Here is a 20993-nt window from a genome sequence, read left to right as displayed (position 1 = left end):
GCCCTCCCTTCAGTCCATCTGCCTTGGTCCAGGCCTCAGAGGTTGAGAGGAACTGCTGGACCTCTTACCCTTTCCCTCCACCACTCCCTTCTCCTTCTGTTTCATGTCTTTTTAGATTGTAAGCCTGAGGGCAGGGAACCGTCTAACTAAAAGGATTGCATGTACAGCGCTGTGTAAATTTACAGCGCTTCATAAATAAAGGTTAATAATAATAATAATGCCGAGATCACTAAAAGTCAATATGGGTTTCTCAAAAACAAATATGCCAGACTAATCTTACCTCTTTTTTAAAATAGAGTCAAAAGCTTGGTAGATGAAGGGAATGCTGTGGATCTGATTATCCTGATTTCAGTAAGGCCTTCAGCAAGATCCCTCATGATATGATCTTCTTGCAAATAAGCTAGTAAAATGTGGGCTAGACAGTGCTACTGTTAGGTGGATTTGTAATTAGTTGACTGACTAAACCCAAAGGGTGCTCTCCAATGGCTCTTCTTCATCCTGGAGAGATGTGACTAGTGGGGTGTCATAGGATTTTCTCCTGAGCCCAGTGCTATTCAACATCTTTATAAATGATTTGGATGATGGAATAGAGGGCATGCTTATTAAATGTACAGATAACACCAAATTAGGAGGAGTAGCCAATACACCAGAGAACAGGATCAGAATTCAAAATGACATTAACTGATCAGAGAGTTGGGCCAAAACTAACAGAATGAATTTCAACCAGGAAAAATGTAACACACAATGCTACACTTACGGAGGAAAACTGAAATGCATAGATATAGGATGGGTGACTTTTGGCTTGACAACAGTAGTACATGGGAAAGGGATTTAGGAGTCTTAGTGGACCACAAGCTGAATATGAGTCTACAGTGTCATGTCACACCTAAAAAAGTCAATGTGATTCTTGTCAGCATCCGTAGGAGTACAGATCCAGGGAAGCAATAGTATCATACTATTTTGTCTCATTTAGACCTCACTTGGAATACAGTATCTGAGTGGTTCTCAAACTGAGGGGGAGAGGAGGAGAGTTGCTCAAGGGGGGCATGCAAGACTTGGACACTCTGATCCCCTCTTCCTCCTCTTCTTCTCAACCTTTTTAATGTGGAAAATTTACACATGTATTGAGTTAAATATTGAATGTACTTAAATAAAACTGTTCCAATTAGAATGTTAAAATATGAAGATACATGAGTGTGCGAATGAAAATAAACCCACTAAATAAACAAAATATTTTTATTCATATAATGCATGGGAGGGGGTGGGGTGCAACATCTGCATATAGCTGTAAAGTGGACATCCCAAGGGTAAAAATTTTGAATACCACAGCTGTATCCAGTTCTGGGCACCACAATTCAGAAAGGATATTGATAAACTAGAACGTGTCCAAAGGAGGATGACCAAAATGGTGAAAGATCTGGAAACCATGCCCTATGTGGGGAGACTTAGGGAGCTGGGTATGTTTAGCCTGGAAAAAAGATAGTTAAGAGGTGATATGATAGAAGGTTAAGAGGTGATATGTTTAAGTATTTGAAGGGGTGTCATAACTGAAGATGGAGAAAGCTTGTTTTCTGCTGCTCCAGAGAATAGGACAAGGAACAATGGATGCAATATACAGGAAAAGAGATTCCACTTCAACATTAGGAGAAAATTCCTGACAGTAAGAGCTGTTCGATAGTGGAACACACTCCCTCAGAGTGTGGTGGAGTCTCCTTCTTTGGAGGTTTTTAAACAGAGGCTGGATGGCCATCTGTCGGGGGTGCTTTGATTGTGAGTTCCTGCATGGCAGGGAGTTGGACTAGACGGCCATTGAGGTCTCTTCCAAGTCTATGATTCTGTGATTCTATATTATTATACAGTGTTGTTCAGGGTTAGGAGAAACTAAGGTTGACAGAAGATTTTGTGTGTGTATGAGAGAGAGAGAGAGAGAGAAATTCAACAGGTACAACTTCACCTAATGGTGCATTTTGGTGCTGGAGAAAGTTTTACTTGTTGAACTCCTGCATAGCATGTAGCTGTTAATGAAAAGGAATTCTAACACACAACGAGGGAAGCCCTAGTTATGGTTGGATAAGAGAGGAAATTGCATTTATTTCAAGGCCTCATGTCTCCTCCACCACCCCGTTTATTTTGGCCTCAGATTATTAACTGGCAATGCATATGGTGTCTGCCTATCATTACTGCCTTCCTGTTGACATTAAGAGTTAATAAAAATAATTTGGAACCCAGGATGAGTGGTAGGAGTGTGCATAAGGGAAACAGATTGTGTGAAATGTGAATGGTGATTGTAGTAAATTAAGCTGAGTAAGGATGTTAAGCAAACTTTGTGCCACCTCTTTTTCTTTTCTTTTATATAGAGCTGGATAACACTGAAAAGAATGAAAAACTCAAGCTGAGTATCCTCACAAGGCTTCCTGAGGTAACTCCAATGAGTGCGTATGTGTCTTGGATCTCTGTTCAGGGAATTTATTTTTACTGCTATAGATACAGTGAGTCAAAGCCATTCATTCCCTCTGATGCAGGCAAACCCTGGAAATTGGCTTATGGGGAATTCAAAATGGAATTATATTTGGCCCATGAATCAACACTCCCTTAAACAGTGAAACTGGAGCTGGCTATATTGTCTTGCCTGAGGGTGGAGTGGGGAGTCTCTTCCATCTGCACTTTTTGCTCCAAGTAACATTAACATCCTGATTTGCTGGTCTGCTCTGCCAGGAAAGAGTGCTGTCTAGTCCTGTGTGTCAGTGAGCAAAATCTTTGGTGCCAATCTGGTTCTGATTGGGGATCAGATATGAAGCCCCCAGGATACCTGTTCTTTACCTAGAGATTGGGGACATAGGTCAGGGGGAGCTGCAGAGAGAGTTACAACCCTGTAACAGAGCCAGTAGTGAGGAAAGCTTGGTGTTCTAGTTTCTGCAACGTCTGGAGGGCCACATTTTGCCCAACTTGGTTTATGCAGTTTTGTTTGAATATTTCTACCCTGCCTTTCTGTGCTTCACACAGATCATAAAAACATGAATTAATATAAAAATATGAAAAATTGTTGTGGTGTTTTAAAGAATCCCTTTTAACATAAAATGTTTTATGTTTTGAGGAGGCTGTGCGGGAGACAATAACATCCATTACATTGGTTCCTGAGAACTAGGAATAAGGAGAGCTGCTCTTTAAAGCTGCTTAGCATTTATTTTCTAGGAAGCTAGACTTTCACAGACAGAATGAAACACTTCACTTTCTCCTAATTGAACACCCAGTTGGGGACAGGCTGGGAAGAATGGCCGATTGCCCTGCAACCTCTCCCCAGATTGGGTGCCTCCTGAAGTCTGACCCTCGACTTACCCACAGGTCATACCAATACCCATAATTTTGGCCCCAAAAGCTGACCTCAACTTATGCATGAGGTCGACTTATAGCCGAGTATACACGGTAATCAAAAAGGGGGAATATTTGCACAGTGCTTTGCAAATGTTTCCCAAGAGCAGAGAAAGCATACATGTAAATATGAATATGCATCTGCAAGTTGCAGAATTTAGCTTTCTTGGAGTAAGTGGCTTATTGCCAAAAGTGGGTTGCAAAAATTTATTACATAATTATCCCTACAATGACAGGAGCAGTTGCTATGCTACACCAGTGCTGTCAGGGAGAAAAGGTGATGTTGTAGAGCTCATGGTCCTACACATTCCTCTCTCCTTGGTAAAGAGATGAATGAGGGATTCTTAAGACTTTCTACATGATGCTGGTATTGCTAAGGCTCAGCCCAACAATTAGATCTCTTTCTGGGACATTATGGCTTCCGCACCCCCTAATCCTAGTACGTGCTCCGCACGCACAAAATGGCGGTGGCTATTCCACACGGCTGCCGCCATCAATACGTCACGACCGCACCGCCTCCAAACAAGTGGCCCCTTTCTCCTCCTCCCCGCCACCGCGGGGTGTCCTTGGGGCTCGAAGCCCCAAGGACACCCCTTTCCAGGCTGTGGGGAAGCGGCCTTTTGCCGCTTCCCCGCAGCCTGCAAAGCGGATCGGGGCCTCAGCGGCTGCCGTTCTGACAGCTGAGGCCCCGATACACCGGGGAAAGCAGTGCCTACAGGCCGCCTCAAAGGGGAGGTCTGTAACGCACCTATGATTCATTCATGTAAACCACAGGCAGATCAAATGGTGAGTACTCTACATCAGCACTATACAAAGTTGTAGTCCATGAACCAATGCTAGTCCACATGCTTTGGGCTGCTGTTTCACAACATGTTTCCAAGAAAGAAAGAAAGAAAGAAAGAAAGAAAGTATTGTATTCAATGTGTATAAATACTGTGCTGGTTCCTAGCACGTGGCGTGGGGGACCTACTGGTCCCCCACATCAGAGAGCGTAAGCTGCACTGTTCATCATGACCCTGTGAAACCTGGTGCTGAATCTTGCCTTCTTCCTTATAGGTTACTGTGCCTATTTCAAGAAACAAGGACCAGTTGAACTTTCTTATAGAGAAGGGTTCTTTATTTGGTGGCACTGAAAAACAAAGCTGGCTCTGTCTTGCTATATTTCATTGGAGGGAGTCAACTAAATAATCTTTCTTCAACAGCTATAGTATTGTATCTTAAATCTTCTGATCTTTAGGATTAGGATTCTTCAATTATATTTTAATTTAGGTCTTATAGCTGAAATCAGTATTATTTTACTCCTTTCACTGTTAATTCAGAAAATAAATTCCTCACTTTTATTCTTTGCCATTTTTTTCTATTTTTCCACCAGCTAGATTAGTTGATTTAGTAATTTTGCTATTTTTAAAACACTTTTTTGTTGCTGTAACCAGCAAGAGATTGTTCTGATGCTTTCATTGGTGAATTGCAAGGAAACAAGCCATGCAACGAGTTAACAAGAAAGGCACATCAACTTAGCAAAGCTTTATGTGAATTCAGCAGGACTTAGAAAGCAGTACCAGGAGATGCTCTGGTGTGCTGCATCTGACGTTTTGGACACTAAATGAAAAATTCACCAATATAAAGAATGCCTTAGATTTTTCCATTCTACAAGCTAGTTTTTTGCTGTGCCAGGAGAAAGGAGTCCACTTGCTAAAAGAGCCCCATCTACCCTTGCACATGCATTCTATATCTGAAACAGATCTAATGCCAATATTTTCTATAAATATTTCAAGGCTTTAATATGTTTTTTGTCATACAGGCGATTGGTCACAAAATATGTCACACATGGAGCCATCCTGTTAGCTCTGATGCTGTTGCAAGGAACTATGTTAAGCTCTTGCTTGAGAAATGCGGAAACAAACAGGTAAGAGTAAAATATCATACAGTGGTGCCTCGGGTTACGAAATTAATTCGTAACGCGGCCGCTTTCGTAACCCGAAAAGCCTTCGTAAGCCGAATTGCCATAGGCGCTAATGGGGAAAAGCCGCGATTCCATGCGAAAAAGCCGAAAAAAGCACCAAAAGTTTTTTCGTAACCCGAAAAAACATTCGTAACCCAAAACAATAATTCCCTATGGGATTTTTCGTATCCCGAAAATTTCGTAACCTGGGTATTTCGTATCCCGAGGTACCACTGTATTGGCAATAAAGGACAAGCTGCTTTCCTAGTAATTCCTAGCCATGTGGGTATCTTTTAAGTATCCATTTATTTGAATGGCAGTGCAGCATCAAAATCGCAAGTATAAATAATAGGAGAGTAGTTTTCAGAATTACTATGGCATAGGAGAAGAAGACTGCAGGTACTCTGTTGTTCATAACAGAATTTTAAAAAAAACAGTACTTGAATCTAAAGTGTAATTTTCCTTTACAGCAGAGAATGCTAGTGATGGATGGACTGTCATCTCGAATTGAGTTTCTTCCACTCAACTATTTGATCAATATGTTAGCAGAGGCAGAGCGCCAAGGTATTTCTGCAGTCTAGCTTCATTTTTTGTTAGTTTAGAAAGATACCTCATCCTGAGGTTATAGAAAGCTTGATTGGAAGAAAGAACAGCCAAATGACTGTTATTTTTCTTGACACTTGTTTTATGTTTATAAAGTGCATTAAAATACATCCTTATCTGCTTCACTTTGAACCTGACAGATGACATGTGGAAGCCATTGAAAAGTTCATTCCATGCAACATTGGTTACATATGAAGTTTCCTTCATTAATATCAGAATTCAGTTGTGTTTCCTGCTGTGAGAATGAGCTGTATCATGTGTTTAACATGTATGATGGAAGCTTCCATCATGACATGAACAACACTACAGAAAATTGTTGTTCAGTAGCTGTGGTGCCCTTAATTATCTAAGTAGACTACTGGGTGGCCACTGTAGGAGGTAAATATACATTCTTATGTTGTCCTTAGAAGGACATGAAATGCATGTAAAGAAAACCTAGAAAGTTAGCTTGAAAGCAGTGGCCTTTCACTGTTCCTTAGTTCAGGGAAGATATTTACTGCCACCTTAGACAATCATATTGTTTTTTTACAAGTATGACTTATTCATAACAAATTTAGATACAGTGTATTATCAAAAGTTCCTTAGGTTCTATGTGATTTTTCCTAGGATGGATAGCATCTATGGAACAAGAGAACATGAATGCAAGATCTGTTGAAGAGTTGGCACTGAAGCACACTACAATGCTGTTGGGTCTTTAGTAATATTTACTGAAAATAAAATGGGTACCACATCAGTTTTCCCATACAACAAGCCTAAAAGTAAATGTCAAAATTAAAGAGAATACACGCGTTTACAACTATGGTATGGAACGGTAAAGATTGTGGCAGGAATTCTGTTGTGTAATTGTGAATGCATAAGCTACAGTTACAAATTCACAACTGCTACATATTTACGCTCCCTGTGTAAAAATAGCAAAATATAAACTTCTAGTTTACATAGGGGCCCTGAAAATCTCTTGTCCATCAAGAAGCAGCTGTGACATTCCCACTCCACATTGCGTGAACAATCTCCAGTGCAAGGAGGATTTGCAACAGGGATCCTTCAGGCAGCTGCTTCTTGATCTGCAGGAATGGGCCTCTGTTGATACCAGTGGCTACTTACCAGTGAGTGGGGTTTGGGGAGTCATGCCAGAATTCATTAGGTAGCAATTCTGGTACAGTGATACACAGTATCCAGTAGTCATATAGGATTCCTGTGTTTCTCTTTCAGAAGAAATACCAAAATGTCTGCTTGTTCTTTAAAGATAGTTCTACATAATGACTATTATTTAATCGGCTCTATTGTGGATTTTCTTGGGCCACTAAAAGAGTAATACTCAGGTAGCTACCAGCAATTTCCAAATTATTCATTACCAAATCATTATCAGTTTGCCTCCTTTAACTGGTTTTTTAATTCTGATTCTTACAATTATGAACTCAAAGTATGGAGTAAAGGATGAAAAGAACAATTCCATTAATGGGGTAAGAAGAAACTGGCAGCTATTGTACAATGGACAGTTGGCAAGTCAAAGTATATTTGTATAAATGATAGAAACAAATATATTGTTTTGGAAATGAATGTTATAGTGGATCTAAAATCTGTGTAAAACAGGTAGGACGTACGTAGACCTCTCCATTTGGTTAGACTCTGACTCCTGTGACATCCTTCACCATAGACTGTGCTGCCTTGGGCTGATGGAGTTGTAGTCTAAATAATACCTGGAAGGACAGGTCTTTAAAATAGATTTCTTGTATTTTGTAAATATATATAACTGCTACAAAAGGGAGCTAATGTTCTGTTTTGTCATATTTATTTCAATATTGTGCCTTGTAACCTCCTGTGGGAATGATTGTGAAAACACTATTAAATCCAATTGATGGGAGAAGGAAACAGTTTGCCTTAATTCCTTCCATTGAGATCAACAGAATTTACAATCCACTTTACATTAAAAATACTTACTAATTCTAGTTGTAAATTTAAGTGTAAAAGTGAGTGTATGTTACTACTTACAAATTAGGTCTTGCCTTCTTTTCTCACCTGTGTTTATGCAGCACTAGACTACCCCGTTTTGTTTTCTTAGCTGTGATTTGTAACAATAGAAAAGTTGGACTCCAGCAAGGAATGTTTTTAGCCTCCTGTGTGCTGGCATACTATTAAACTGATGTAATTTTACTTGTACTTCAAAAGCTAGGATCCAAGTGTGTAACTTGCAGTAAACAAAATAGATGCCACATACGCAAGTATCTTGCTTCATTAGAACTGAGGCATAATTAATAACTGAGCATTGCCTATGTATGAAGACCTTTTTAAACCAGAGTGTCATTTCAAATACCCTTGGCCTAGATACCCTGAATGGACTAGCTCACATATGATCTTGGAAGCTAAGCAGGGTCAGGCCTGGTTAGTACTAGGATGGAAGACTGCCAAGTAATGCCAGGAACTGACCAACCACATCTTGAGTATTCCTTGCCTAAGAAAACTGTGAAATTCATGGGGTCACCGAAAGTCGACAGGCAACTTGAAGACACATACACACTAATTTCAAATAGAAAAAAATTACCTTCACGCTGTCTCTGCATCCAACCCCCTTCCACCAACAAGTTGTGGTGTAATGAGCATAAGCAGGGACTCCTGTGGGGTCCTGTCACAGCTCCTCATCACACCTCAGCTTCTCCCTCCTTCAGTATCCTCCTCTGCTTGGTATGGCTGCCTAATTCTTAAACTAGATTTTAGGGGCACTTGCAATTACGGCAATGATGCCATGATCATAAATGTAAATATTTAACAATTAAGAGTTTCTAAGTCTACCTTACAACATTCTAACTATTTAATAGGATACCAGCTTACTGCTGGCACTCTGTTGGGGACATAGGTAGACACTTTGCTATGTGTGGGGTGTTTGCATGGCTTCATAGGCATTCAGTAAGTCTCAGGTGATGGTATATAGCTCAGCCTAGCATAGGTCACCATGCTGATCTACTATGCTGTGCTGAATTGCACAGGATTGTAGCCTATATGTCAAAACAAACATCAAATGTGAGCTAGATAAGGTAACTGTTACATGGATTTGTAATTGGTTGACTGGCCGAACCCAAAGGGTGCTCAACAATGGCTCCTTTTCATCCTGGAGAGAAGTGACCAGTGGAGTCCCACAGGGGCCTGTCCAGAGGCCAGTGTTATTCAACATCTTTATCAGTGACTTGGATGATAGAATTGGGGGTATGCTTATCAAATTTGCAGATGACACCAAATTAGGAGGAATAGCTAATATTCCAGAGGACAGGATCAAAATTCAAAACGACCTGAATGGACAAGAAAGCTGGGCCAAAGCTAACAAAATGAAATTCAACATGGAAAAATGTAAGGTACTGCACTTAGGGCGGAAAATTAAAATGCACAGATATAGGATGGGGGACGAAACTACGTGTGAAAGGGATCCAAGAGTCGTAGACCACAAGTTGAACATGTCAACAGTGTGATGTGGCAGCTAAAAAAAGCCAATGCAATTTTAGGCTGCATCAATAAAAGAATAGTGGCTAGATCAAGAGATGTAATAGTGCCACTCTATTCTGCTTTGGTCAGGCCCCACCTGGAATATTGTGTCCAGTTCTGGGCACCACAATTCAAAAAGGACATTGAGAAACTTGAGTGTGTCCAAAGGAAGACGACTAAAATGGTCAATGGTCTGGAAACCATGTCCTATGAGGAACAACTTAGGGAGCTGGGGATGTTTAGCCTGGAGAAAAGAAGGTTAAGAGATGATATGATAGCCCTGTTTAAATATTTGAAGGGATTTCATATTGAGGGGGGAGCTAGCTTGTTTTCTACTGCTCCACAGACTAGGACCCAGAACAATGGATGCAAGCTCTAAGAAAAGAGATTCCACCTCAACATTAGGAGGAACATCCTGACAGTAAAGGCTGTTCAACAGTGGAACACACTCCCTTGGAGTGTGGCGGCATCTCCTTTGGAGGTCTTTAAGCAGAGGCTGGATGTTGGGGATGCTTTGATTGAGATTTCCTGCATGGCAGGGGGTTGGACTGGATGGCCCTTGTGCTATCTTCCAATTCTACGATTCTATGAAATGAGTTGGATCCAGATAGATGGATGTAGCTTTGCTCTTGCGCCCTGAGAATCCATCACAAACTGTTAGGGGAATCTGCTGAAGGGAGTGAACTGTATCGTGTTATACCATAATACTGTATTCTAAATAAATAAAATAGGGAGAGGGACCATCAGTGAGTAGATTCTTCCCATTTGTAGAAGGTAGATCTTGTATCCACCTCAGTGATGAGCTGTTTTTGGAATGTCTGTTTCTGTATTTTTACATGTAGCTGGGGGGAGACTTCTTTCTTCTTGTAAGAATTTCCATATCTGTGTAATGCAGAAAACTAAAGCTTACACCAGACTGTTTCCCCTGCCATTTAAGAAGACCTAATCACCAATTTATAAAAATATTACACTTTTATTTTACTTCAGAGTTCTCTTTATTTATGCAATGAAGACGCTTCATATAATGTGGCCGCAAGTGACTAGATATCTGATATTAATAAATGACTATATAACATATGAAAGATAAAACCAGTATGCTTACTGGGTTACTGTGAACTGCCCAGCATTTCAAGATATTCCTTGGAATGTTTGGCTCCTAAATGCATATAGGCTAATAGTATGCTGCCAATGGCTATCTAGATTATTACTTGTAATTATTTGCAGCATTCAGCCACTCGCCAATCTTTACTTCACCATGCTGTTCATTTCATGGCTGATGAGATGGTTGTTCGGTGAAAACGGGTGACTTGGTCTATAGTACTGTACCATAAAATTGTAATTCAGTCTCAATAAAATATGGACCAGTTCTATCACTGACATTAGAAACAAAGTAGCTTGGTATTACTTAACAAGTGTCGACCTTTTAAATTTCAATTGGCTTTACAACTGGCTTTCTAATGTGCCTCATGTTTGCACTGGGCTCTCCTGGCTTGAATGGAGCTAGTGCGCCATAGGGCCGTGGCAGAGGGAGAACATTTTCCTCATCTGGGATATAGGCATTGGGACGCTGCTCTGCTGTGGTGAATATGCTCATGGCCATGGCATGCTGTTCCTCTTCTGCAGCACGCTGTTGAAAACCAGAATAAATGGTTACACACAAGTCCACAATTAAACTAGCTCTTACAAATGAAATAAATGTCAATGGAACATTAATGTGTACATGGTGTTTGCAACTGGGATTAAATGGATGATATAGTGAGTTATAACCAGTGGCATAGGTATGATGGAAGTGATACACCAGGTTGCCCCACAGGTTTTTATTCCTTCTGGTGATAATCTGATAGGTGAGAAAATCTTCTGCACCCTTTCCTCATTTTTGTCTACTTCACCAAAGCTTTTTTTAAAACCAATGCAGAGCTTTAGAAGACTGGTACAGTGACTATTCTGATCACAAATCTCTTAAATTACTGCTAGTTTGGGCCTCTGGTTTCAATAAAGCAGTATAGTGCTATGGCCCTGTTCCCTGGTTTTAGTAATGAAGAGCTGAACTTTTACTGATGGGTTAGGCCAGGATGCACAACTATAGATGAAGACCATGTTCTACCCTCTGGCGTGTCCATGGGATGCACACACAGCCAAAAAAAAAAAAAAAGGGGGGGGGGGGGGGGGAGAGGAAAGGGATATCCACTTCTGGTTTTAAGAAACAGCTGATTAAAAAAAAAGGTTTGGGGAAGGGCATACAGCCACCCTGAAACCTATTTAAAAAGTGAATTGTGTCTCCTAGAGAATTCCAGGAGAAGCAATTTAGTTCCCTCCTCCTAATAGTGATCCAGGAAATTTAGAAGGGCCAAGGCTTGTCAGAACAGCCTTGAGGGTTCTGTGGGGCTGAAATCCTATCTTGTGCACTCCTAGGTTAAACTCTATATCCTTGACTGGGCACCAAAATGTTTTAGGTAGCAGTCTCACTTCACAAGTCATTTCTCAGTTCTTTTCAGTTCTCAGCTTTGACTGCATTTGATAGATCATTTCACCGTTCTTTCTATGATGACCCTTATTATTAGGATGATAATAAGCAGCAGACAGTATCTACAGCAACCTGCACTTGATCTTCTAATATCTTAGTTAAAGTAAACACTCCTTACTTGGGTCTGATCCACCATGTGCATAATCATTACCGTCTGTCTCTCAGCCCATTGTCTTAAGGCCTTCCTTTGAGAAATGTGTTGATTTTGGAGTGATACAAATATTGTGTTGTATGGTTTCAGCTTAATGCAGCAATTAATATATGCATGTGTGAATCAGCAATCAGAAGATAAGCTTCTGCAAGTAAACCTTACAGTATTTTGACATGGAGACCAGTGAAATGTGCCTTAAGCATATTCTGGCTGCTAATTGTATGGAATCTAGACAGCTATATTTTATTCCATCCCAGCCTAAGTATGTATTCACACTGAACAACACAACTTTAAAAAAAAATCTCTTTTTTTAAAATGCCCCCTTTCCTTACAGAGTTTTTGAGCTACCACTGATTTCAAAGAAAATGCTAGTAAAAAATCCCAACAGGATGACTGAGTTACAGGTTGGAATCTTGCATCAGCTGCTTAGGGTGTATCCACACTGCAGAATTAAAGCAGTGTGACCTAATTTTAACTACCATGTCTCTATCCTATAGAACTCTGGGATTTGTAGTTTATTGCGGCATTCAACCTGGTCTGCCAGAGAGTGCTGGTTCCTCACCAAACTACAGATCACAGGATTTGATAGGATGGCATCATGGCAGTTAAAGTAGTGTCCGTCTGCTTTAATTCTGCAGTGTGGATAAGCCTTTAGTTAACGATACTTAACTAAATAATATCTCCTGTCCTGACTGCCCCCCCCCCCAACCTAATGGAAACATCATCCACTCATGTGCCAATGGCTGACAGAATGGACCTCCTTCTCCCTGTACAGCTGATGCCCTGTAAAGCAGGTTTGGGGCAGATTTATAGTTGTGGCACTAGTGTCACAATCATGACTCAGTAGCAATCTTGAATATGAAACAGTTACCTGGATTTACTCATCCATAACTGTTTCATATTCACAACTGCTACTTAGTCATGATTGTGACAGCCTTGTCATGATCCTAACTTGCCCTTCTACCTTTTTTGGGGCACCAGCTGCATGGGAAGAAAGAAACCCATTCTGGTGGTTATTGGAGTGAGCTGAATGCCTTTTCCATCAGGTTGGGGGGTGGGCTTGGGCCGAGAGACATTACTTAGTTAAATATACTTAATTAAGTAGCTGATACAGGATTCCAGCCATTATCTGCATCATTTGCATGGATGAATACCACAAGGCAACTGTCTGTAGCCTGAAGTGCTGGACTGCCACCAGGGACCTGAATACCAGATATAGCTGAACAGTCAGTCTACCAAAATGGTATAAATTATATTAAAGGGTCTTGGCCACCATTTAGAATTCCATATTACCACTGGGACTTACCTTTTCAAAAACATGTCTTGGACAAACCCCCAAAATGATTACCTTAAGAGACCAAACAGAAACTCACTTTTGCTCTGGCTTCAGCTGCTGCTTTATGCACTTCTTCATTACGCAGCACCTTTAACCACTCATGTTCTACTTCCTTAGGAGGCGGAAGACCTTTCTCTAGCCGGGAGGTGATGCACATTAAAAATTGCTCTTTGTCTCTCATTTCTTGTTGCAGTTTAATGGCAAGAGCTTGATTCATAGATAATTCTGCAACCAGAGCCATTATCTTTTGGGTTGTATTTTTTATTTTCTCTTGAAGCTCATTCATCTGGAATGAATAGCATAAGCAGTGATATCAGGTTTCCTCATGTGCCTCTGCCAAGCCATGGAAATAAGACGGTCATCCAAATGTTTGCCATATGGTGTCTCAGTAGTTGAGCACCATATAGATAACTACATTTGGAGGCACAGAATGTATCATAGACTTTGAAAAGTATATTTTGCATTTTTTGTTTTGTCAAGGTTCATGTAAATGTCCTGCATGTAACCTCTGTCAAATTAAGATTCCTCCCCATGTATTGCTTAGACTTATAATTATTTCCTACATTTAGCCTTTCTATGTATTACATGACAATGTAAAATAGTTTAGGGGAAATAACCTTAGGCTAAATTTCTCCTAGAAGAAATAATTATCTGGATACTGTGTCTTAAATACTATCTGGGGTGCCCAATAGCATATATCCACTGAATAAATTGTTGAATTTTGAGTCAACCTTTATGTAAATCCAATTGATTCAACTGGTCTAATCTAGTGAGATTATTAGATAAATAGCTCTATCTATTTATCTAAAACTAATTGCATAAGAATCTGAATAATGATGCAACAACAATTTTTGCATGGACACTATAATGAAGAAAGTATAGTTCAAATGAGCAGTATCCATGGTAGGAGACACAGTTCACTTTTGGCATGTGAATCAAACCAGAAGTCTACTGTGGAATGGATCATAGATGGTGTTTGTGTTAGAAGCAAACAGATTTCACCTTTTTTGCTAGTATTAATGTATCTTGCTTGCTGTTCTCTGCCTTCATGTTAACTTTCTCTGTTAGCCGAGAAACTTGCTCATAAACGAAGTCCTTCTCAAGCAATTTCTCTTCCTTTTGTGCCAGTTGTATTTCTAACTGTAACAGGAATTTATAAAATTCAAAGATATAGCCATGTTAGTTTGTAGAATCAGTTTGTAGAGATTTTGTAGCACCTTTGAGACTAACTGAGACTACAAAAACTCATGCTGCCAACTTCTTTCTTTCAGTTAGTCTCAGAGGTGCTACAGGAATTTATAAATGTTGCCACTTCTCAGAAACAAAGCCTGCATGAAAACTGTTCTGTAAATTTGTTTTTACAGTATAAAGTTCCCAGTTTTGTCTGGGCCGGAATAAACAATGACAGTGATTCATGCAGACTGCATAGGTTTGAATTAGCTTGATTAAAAATTAAATTAGCAGTTCTAACCCACATCTAGGCCTTGAAAGCTGTTGACACACTTAACAGTCCCATCAGGATCAGGTCTTTGCTTTGAAATAGACCAAATACTCAAACCATGAGTTTGGTGTAATATACGCTTCCATTCAGATTAGGCATTGGCCTGTATTATCACATCTAAATTTAAAACTCTTAACTATTGAAAGGCATGCATTACAAAAAAGAGATGCTGTCAAGAAAATAAGCTAAATTGTTTTCTTTTTATTGATCCATTTCCCATACAAATTAGAATGACATATTGGGGTGGAGCTACAGATTTCCTTCCTGACCAAAGGAATGTTACACAGATGGAAAGATTCCTTTTGCTATGATGTCCCCATCAAGCTACTGTCCACTTAGTTTCAAATATACAGTTTATGCTGTTGTCTGATGTTCTTTCTGCCATTCAGTTCCTCAATTCCTCTCCAATGCCCAGAAAGCCTTGATGAAGGCCCAAAGGTCCACTGTGAAGTCTGGACTCTTGGGAAAACCAATTACCTTGCCCTGTGACATCATCACAGTGCGCCCCCCGGTTGATCAGAGGTATGTCGTAGATGAAATAGCAGGCCACAGAATTGAAAAAGAGGTAGGGAGGAGAGGGGTGGAACAAGAAATCATGAAGTAAAAGATTTTTTTAAAACGACAGAAACAGAGGCAGAAGATATAAGCGAAACAGTGGTAGGTAGGTTAGGAATAATGAAAAAGACAATGGAGGGTCTACTCAGCAAGAAGAACCAATCAATGTCACTCTGCCAGCAGACAGAGAGAACTGAAGGAAGAGTAGCTTGGTGGGCTGGAACATGCATGGTAGATGAGAGGAGGCAAGGTTTCCCACCAAGCTACTCAGCTCTAGAACATTCCAACTGGTGTCTCTGTGCAGGCACAAAACCCATTTGTGTAAAGCACAGACCACAAAGAAGAAACTGCTACTGGCTTCAAATGGCATATAACTTAATCCACTGGTTGTAAAAACAGCCAATTGTATTACGGCCATCGGTTAGGGCCCAACGGATTGCAATCAGCTGATTGTATTATGTCCATCATATACTTCGACAAGAGCATCTCTACTCCTCTTTTCCTTCTTTCTTGATTTATGTGGGCTCAATTATCTCTCACTCTATGTTGGACTGTGGCTAGCACATTTCCACAATGTTTAGATTTAGTCAACAGTTCTGCCACTTGCAAGCCTGTAGACAGACAACAACACAGGAAAACTCACAACCTGTTATTAATGCTCAGCTCTAGAAAAAGAAGGCCCATGAGCAGTTCTTGTAGAATACAGGCAACAGTAGTGATATAAACTCAGTCCACTGCATCCACATATTCAACCATCCATAGCTTTATTTTTACATAAGGGTCACCATTTTACTACATCACTGTATAGAGTGGGACTTGCACATCCATGGATTTTGGTATCCATGGGTGGTTAGAACTCCAATGGATACCCAGGACCCACTGTACTGCAATCAAAAGGAAGAACTAGATATCCCTGGGTTGGGGGACAGGGCTGCTAGTGAAATTTGCATCCTTTTGTGAATTGTTCACCAGTCTACTTACAGTGTGTAGTGTAACTTACTACATGTTCAGATACAAGTCATGCTGAACACCTTCATCCTCACCCAAATTTACCCAGCTGGTGGAGATGTACACAACACAGAATGAGTAACATTATATAGAGAGTATAGGAGAAACCTAAAACAGGAGCGTTCTCTCAGCACAAGGTTCATATTCTTTGCATTGTCTAATTTGACATATTTCACAGTCCAGTTAGTTTTGTGAGCTATCTAAACATGGTTATTTGTAATGATGGCTTTTTAAAGTATGCATGATAGATATTACCTCCTCAATCTTTTTGAACAGTTCTTGTTGAGTGCCATCCTTTCCTGGCAGAGGTCTTGCTCTTTTCTGACCAGTAGGGTCCGTAAACAATTTCTCCAGTTGTTTAATTTTGTCCTTGCACTGTGAATACTATAAAACAAGAGTGACAAATATGATAAAGAACTAGACTGCTTAGTTAGTGACCATTGCCCGATTCACAACTGTTAAAAACAACTCCACTAACTCATAAATGAAACAGCCAACCCAAAGCTTTACTCTCACAGCCCAGATTAACGCAAAATCAATTCTACTATTTTTGTCCTAGAGAAATCTGAGAATGAATTTCCATGCAAACAAACAGCTCTGCTTTTGGTATTAAAAATGGTGGCTAAACTCAACTCTGTTGCATTTCTGAAGAAAAATAGACCCCGAGGCATCAGCCACAAAATAACAATACACAGGTGATTCATCTGGAGGACTTCTTTTTTCTTGCAAAGTTGTATGAGCCAACTCTTCCTGTTCTCAGAAGTCAAGTTGCACCACAGGAAGAACTGCTTTAAAAATCCCCCACATAAAGAGCTTTTGAAAAGGGGACTTTGATAGAAGCAAAACAAGTGAAACTGCTGTTCCTTCCTAAACATTGTTTTAGCATGTGGTGTGAACCAGGAAACAGAATAAATGTTTATGATGATCCACACTGACACAACAATAAGCTGCAAAAAACAATGTTGTGGAATGGTTAGTGAGATACATAAAGGACACATATCTCACTGGGAGCAAGATGTGGCCACAGTTCCAGTAGACACTCTAGCACACAGTTCAGAATCGTGCAAAAAACACCCCCTTACAAGATCCACCTTCTGTTAGTGGATCTGTCTTTCAAATGAATGGAAGACATGCAGCAAAACAGCACTCATAGCACTAGCCTTTAACAAAAGTTAAGGGAATAATTCTTTCCTGCTTGTATGCAACAACAACATGTCAAGTTGGGAATGCTATTGGCTTCATGACCTACTTGTAGGTCTCCCACAGGCAACTGGTCGGATGCTGTGTAAAGTGAGTGCTGGACTTAAATGGACCTTTGGTCTGATCCAGTAGGGCTCTTCTTGCATTCCTATGGCAGTAGCTCATATGAAAACAAACACCTCTAGGACTTGAGTGAACAGGCCACTGAGTCTATTTATATTCATGGTAGAAGAAGTCTGTAGAGTCCGTACTGACCACAGCCCTGACATACCTCAAATTGTTAAGAGGCTTTTAATGTTCTACCTCCATTTTGTAGTCGAGGGCAGGGAACCGTCTAACTAAAAAGATTGCATGTACGGCGCTGTGTAAATTTACAGCACTTCATAAATAAAGGTTAATAATAATAATAATAATAATAATAATAATAATAATAATAATAATAGTGGGAGAACTTTCACAGCTACAGTTATGCTGTATGCTCTCTCCTTCCCCTAATGCCCACAGAAGTGGCATGGAAGACCTTCCATTTCAAAGATGCATGTCCTCTTTATGGTAGTCAATAATCCCGACTAGGGTTGCCAGTTCAGGACTGTCCAGATTTCTGGACCAAAATCAGAGACCTAGATGTCACTTGACAAGGTCTCCCACTTTGCTGAAGGAGGGTGTCAGTAGGGAAGGGTGAGCGCTCGTCCCTCTTCTCCTCCATTGCTGGACTTTCTCTCCAGGGAGAAAGCCTGGCGATGGAGCAACCACAAAGGGCACATGTTCGCCCCTCCTTGCCTGAAGGGGGAGGAGGGCCCAACCTGGTGACTACCCTCCTCTGGGGTGTCACCCCGTACGATTCGTACCCCCTCAGTGATGCCACTGCTAGAGAAGGCCCCTGGTGATGTCATTAAGCATTCTGCATTAAGCTCCGACCACAGTTGCTCACAGCTTCTCATTCAAATATACATAGATATATTTTCCTGTCTGGAAATTAAAACAGAAATCTTAGCTAAAGGGAACATTACCAAACCAAGGTGAAGCAAGAGGATTATTCTTTCTCATCTACTCAGGGAGATGGGATAAGGAACATATCAATTTATTCTAGCCCAGTTGCTTCTAGCCAGAAGGTGGATGCAGAGAAGAGCAGAGGGTAAGCTCTGGCAACAAGAACTGGGAGGGAAGGAAGAACTTATGTAAGTAAATACATAGAGTCTTTGCAAGTGGCACAGTAGCAAAAAAATTAAATCTTGCATATTGTAGGAAGCTGCTGCTCTACTCGCTGAACTGGAGATCTGTATGTGGCTGTTTCCTCTGCCTGGAGCTAAGGGCACCGAAACTGGAGAAGCTGAACCCTTGCCTCCCACCTGGAGATGACCCATCTAAACTGGAGACTCAGGGCCAAGCCTAGACATCTGGGAATCCTAATCTTGACTACAAATGTAGTGTTTGTTAAGCAGGGTTTAACACTGACTCAAGATTTTTTGCACCCCTCCAGTTGTGCTCGATTAGGACTGAAACTCAGTCATTTCACAAGTCAACCACAGACCAAAAAAAACCACAATGTATCTGCGTAAAGGCTGTATCAAAATGCCATCTAACCTTAAAGATGTTTTTCATTTTTAGTGAAATGAAACATTGAAACCATACTTTTGTACCAAATAAGGACAATTTTCTCTACAACCTATGCATGTTAACTCAGACATCCCACTGCATTCAATGGGATAAACCTTCTAGTAAATGTATTCAGAACTGTGGCCACACTTTAGCATATTCATTAGGAATGAGAAATAGAACAAGAGAGTATAGCTGAATATATTGTATAGCAATTTAGTTTCAATCAGCATGTAATATCTAGTGCTTCACCCTTCTCTGCTTCACATCAACAAAAAACAGCAACTATCAGTCTCAGCCTTCATCTTCCTAAACTGCCTGCAAACTGCTGAGTCTAGAAATGTTACTTCTTTCCAGTGAAATCACTTGTGTCACCCAGTGCCATAACTCACAGTGTCATCCCTACATTGACCTCCTCTCGTATCAAATCATACTTTCATTTTAATGTTAAACTTTACTGTTACATTTGATACATTAATGGATTAAGTTTGCACAACCAATAATGGTCCAAATAATATAGAAATTGTAGACAAGTGCATATGCAAATATACCTATAAATGAAATAAAACCAATAAAATAAAATAAACAGGGGAAAAAACACACAAAGTACTTCACACTCATCACACTTCACACTGTGGGAACGAAGTAATTTAATAGCACTTCTGAACTCAAGACACTGAGGGTTGTAATATCACCTGTTAGTAGGATGGGAAATACTCAGCACCAAAATAAAAAGCAAAAGTTGCCCCGTATGCTCTTTGAGGTTTCTGATTCCAGCACAAACCTACTGTATATACTCATGTATAAGTCTAGAAATTTGAGTCAAAAAGTACCTGTATTTTCCGGCATATAAGACGACTGGGCATATAAGACGACCCCCAACTTTTCCAGTTAAAATATAGAGTTTGGGATGTACTCACCGTATAAGACTACCCCTCTTCCAACGCACACCAAATAAAATTTTTTAAAACGTGAGATTTGATTTCAATACAATAATTTAAATTCAAATGCTTATGACATGCAGGTCCTTAGCAGGGAACCTCGTTGTATACAAAGCCTGCTTGGATTGGCCAGCTCTCCTTGCCTGCCCAGTGTTCCCTGTCTCCAAGACTATCAGAGCAGTAACTGCTTTCATACGATCGCCGCATATGGCCGTTTTTGAGCTCCCCCACCATATGCGGCAACCGCAGATTCTCCAGTCCAGCTCGGAAGTTTCAGCACCTGCCCTACAAGATGACACCCGGCGTATAAGACAACCCCCAACTTTTGAGAAGATTTTCCTGGGTTAAAAAGTAGTCTTAGATGCCAGAAAATACAGTAGTTATTAGTCCCACCAACAGGAGGACCATTGAATTAATGGAAATTTGTCACAGTATCCACATTTATCTGGATTGTTTATGCATTCCCCAGGGATCTGGAGAAAATTCTCTGCTTCATATCTAATTTCTCAAAATTAGTTAAGGTATAGTCCAGAGCTTCAACCCAGTGACTCAGAGATTCTTCCCTGTGGAAATACCAAAGTTCTGATACAGTATGTCAAAAGCTAGAATTCTATGTAGGAATGAACAGTAAATGTGTGGAAAAAAATCACTAGTTTCTGATAAGGTCACATAATTAAGTAAGCTTTTCCAGAAAGGCAGGAAGGAAAGAATGTCCTGAGCAGTAAGGAGGACCATGGCATTTCATGACTATTTGTGACAAGAACTAAAACATTCACTGTGTGCACCCAGACAAAGC

The 20993-nt window shown here is 40.3% G+C and overlaps 3 protein-coding genes across 6 annotated transcripts in view; 2 read left to right on the top strand and 1 right to left on the bottom strand.

The window, feature by feature from the left end:
* The window catches only part of LOC121930793 (gamma-secretase activating protein), a 68156-nt gene extending 60108 nt beyond the window's left edge, over positions 1 to 8048 (top strand). Inside the window, 4 exon segments of the mRNA XM_042467666.1 lie at positions 2358 to 2419; positions 5171 to 5275; positions 5782 to 5875; positions 6521 to 8048. Of these exon segments, the coding sequence (XP_042323600.1) occupies positions 2358 to 2419; positions 5171 to 5275; positions 5782 to 5875; positions 6521 to 6612 (353 nt within the window). The 3' untranslated portion in view covers positions 6613 to 8048.
* Positions 1 to 20993, top strand: part of ARMC10 (armadillo repeat containing 10) — a 310309-nt gene that overhangs the window by 67256 nt on the left and 222060 nt on the right. The window lies entirely within an intron of this gene.
* The window catches only part of CCDC146 (coiled-coil domain containing 146), a 76530-nt gene continuing 65911 nt past the window's right edge, over positions 10375 to 20993 (bottom strand). For all 3 annotated transcript variants that reach the window (XM_042468664.1, XM_042468665.1, XM_042468666.1), the window contains 4 exons: positions 16716 to 16844; positions 14399 to 14536; positions 13434 to 13682; positions 10375 to 11012 (listed from right to left, as the gene is read on the bottom strand). In XM_042468664.1, the coding sequence (XP_042324598.1) occupies positions 10809 to 11012; positions 13434 to 13682; positions 14399 to 14536; positions 16716 to 16844 (720 nt within the window). In that variant the 3' untranslated portion in view covers positions 10375 to 10808. The remainder of the gene's footprint in view (positions 11013 to 13433; positions 13683 to 14398; positions 14537 to 16715; positions 16845 to 20993) is intronic.

The sequence above is a fragment of the Sceloporus undulatus genome, chromosome 5 (assembly GCF_019175285.1).
Source record: "Sceloporus undulatus isolate JIND9_A2432 ecotype Alabama chromosome 5, SceUnd_v1.1, whole genome shotgun sequence".
Classification (NCBI taxonomy): Eukaryota; Metazoa; Chordata; class Lepidosauria; order Squamata; family Phrynosomatidae; genus Sceloporus; species Sceloporus undulatus.
The sequence above is the reverse complement of the archived record's forward strand: the minus strand, read 5'-3'. Positions and strand labels throughout refer to the sequence as shown.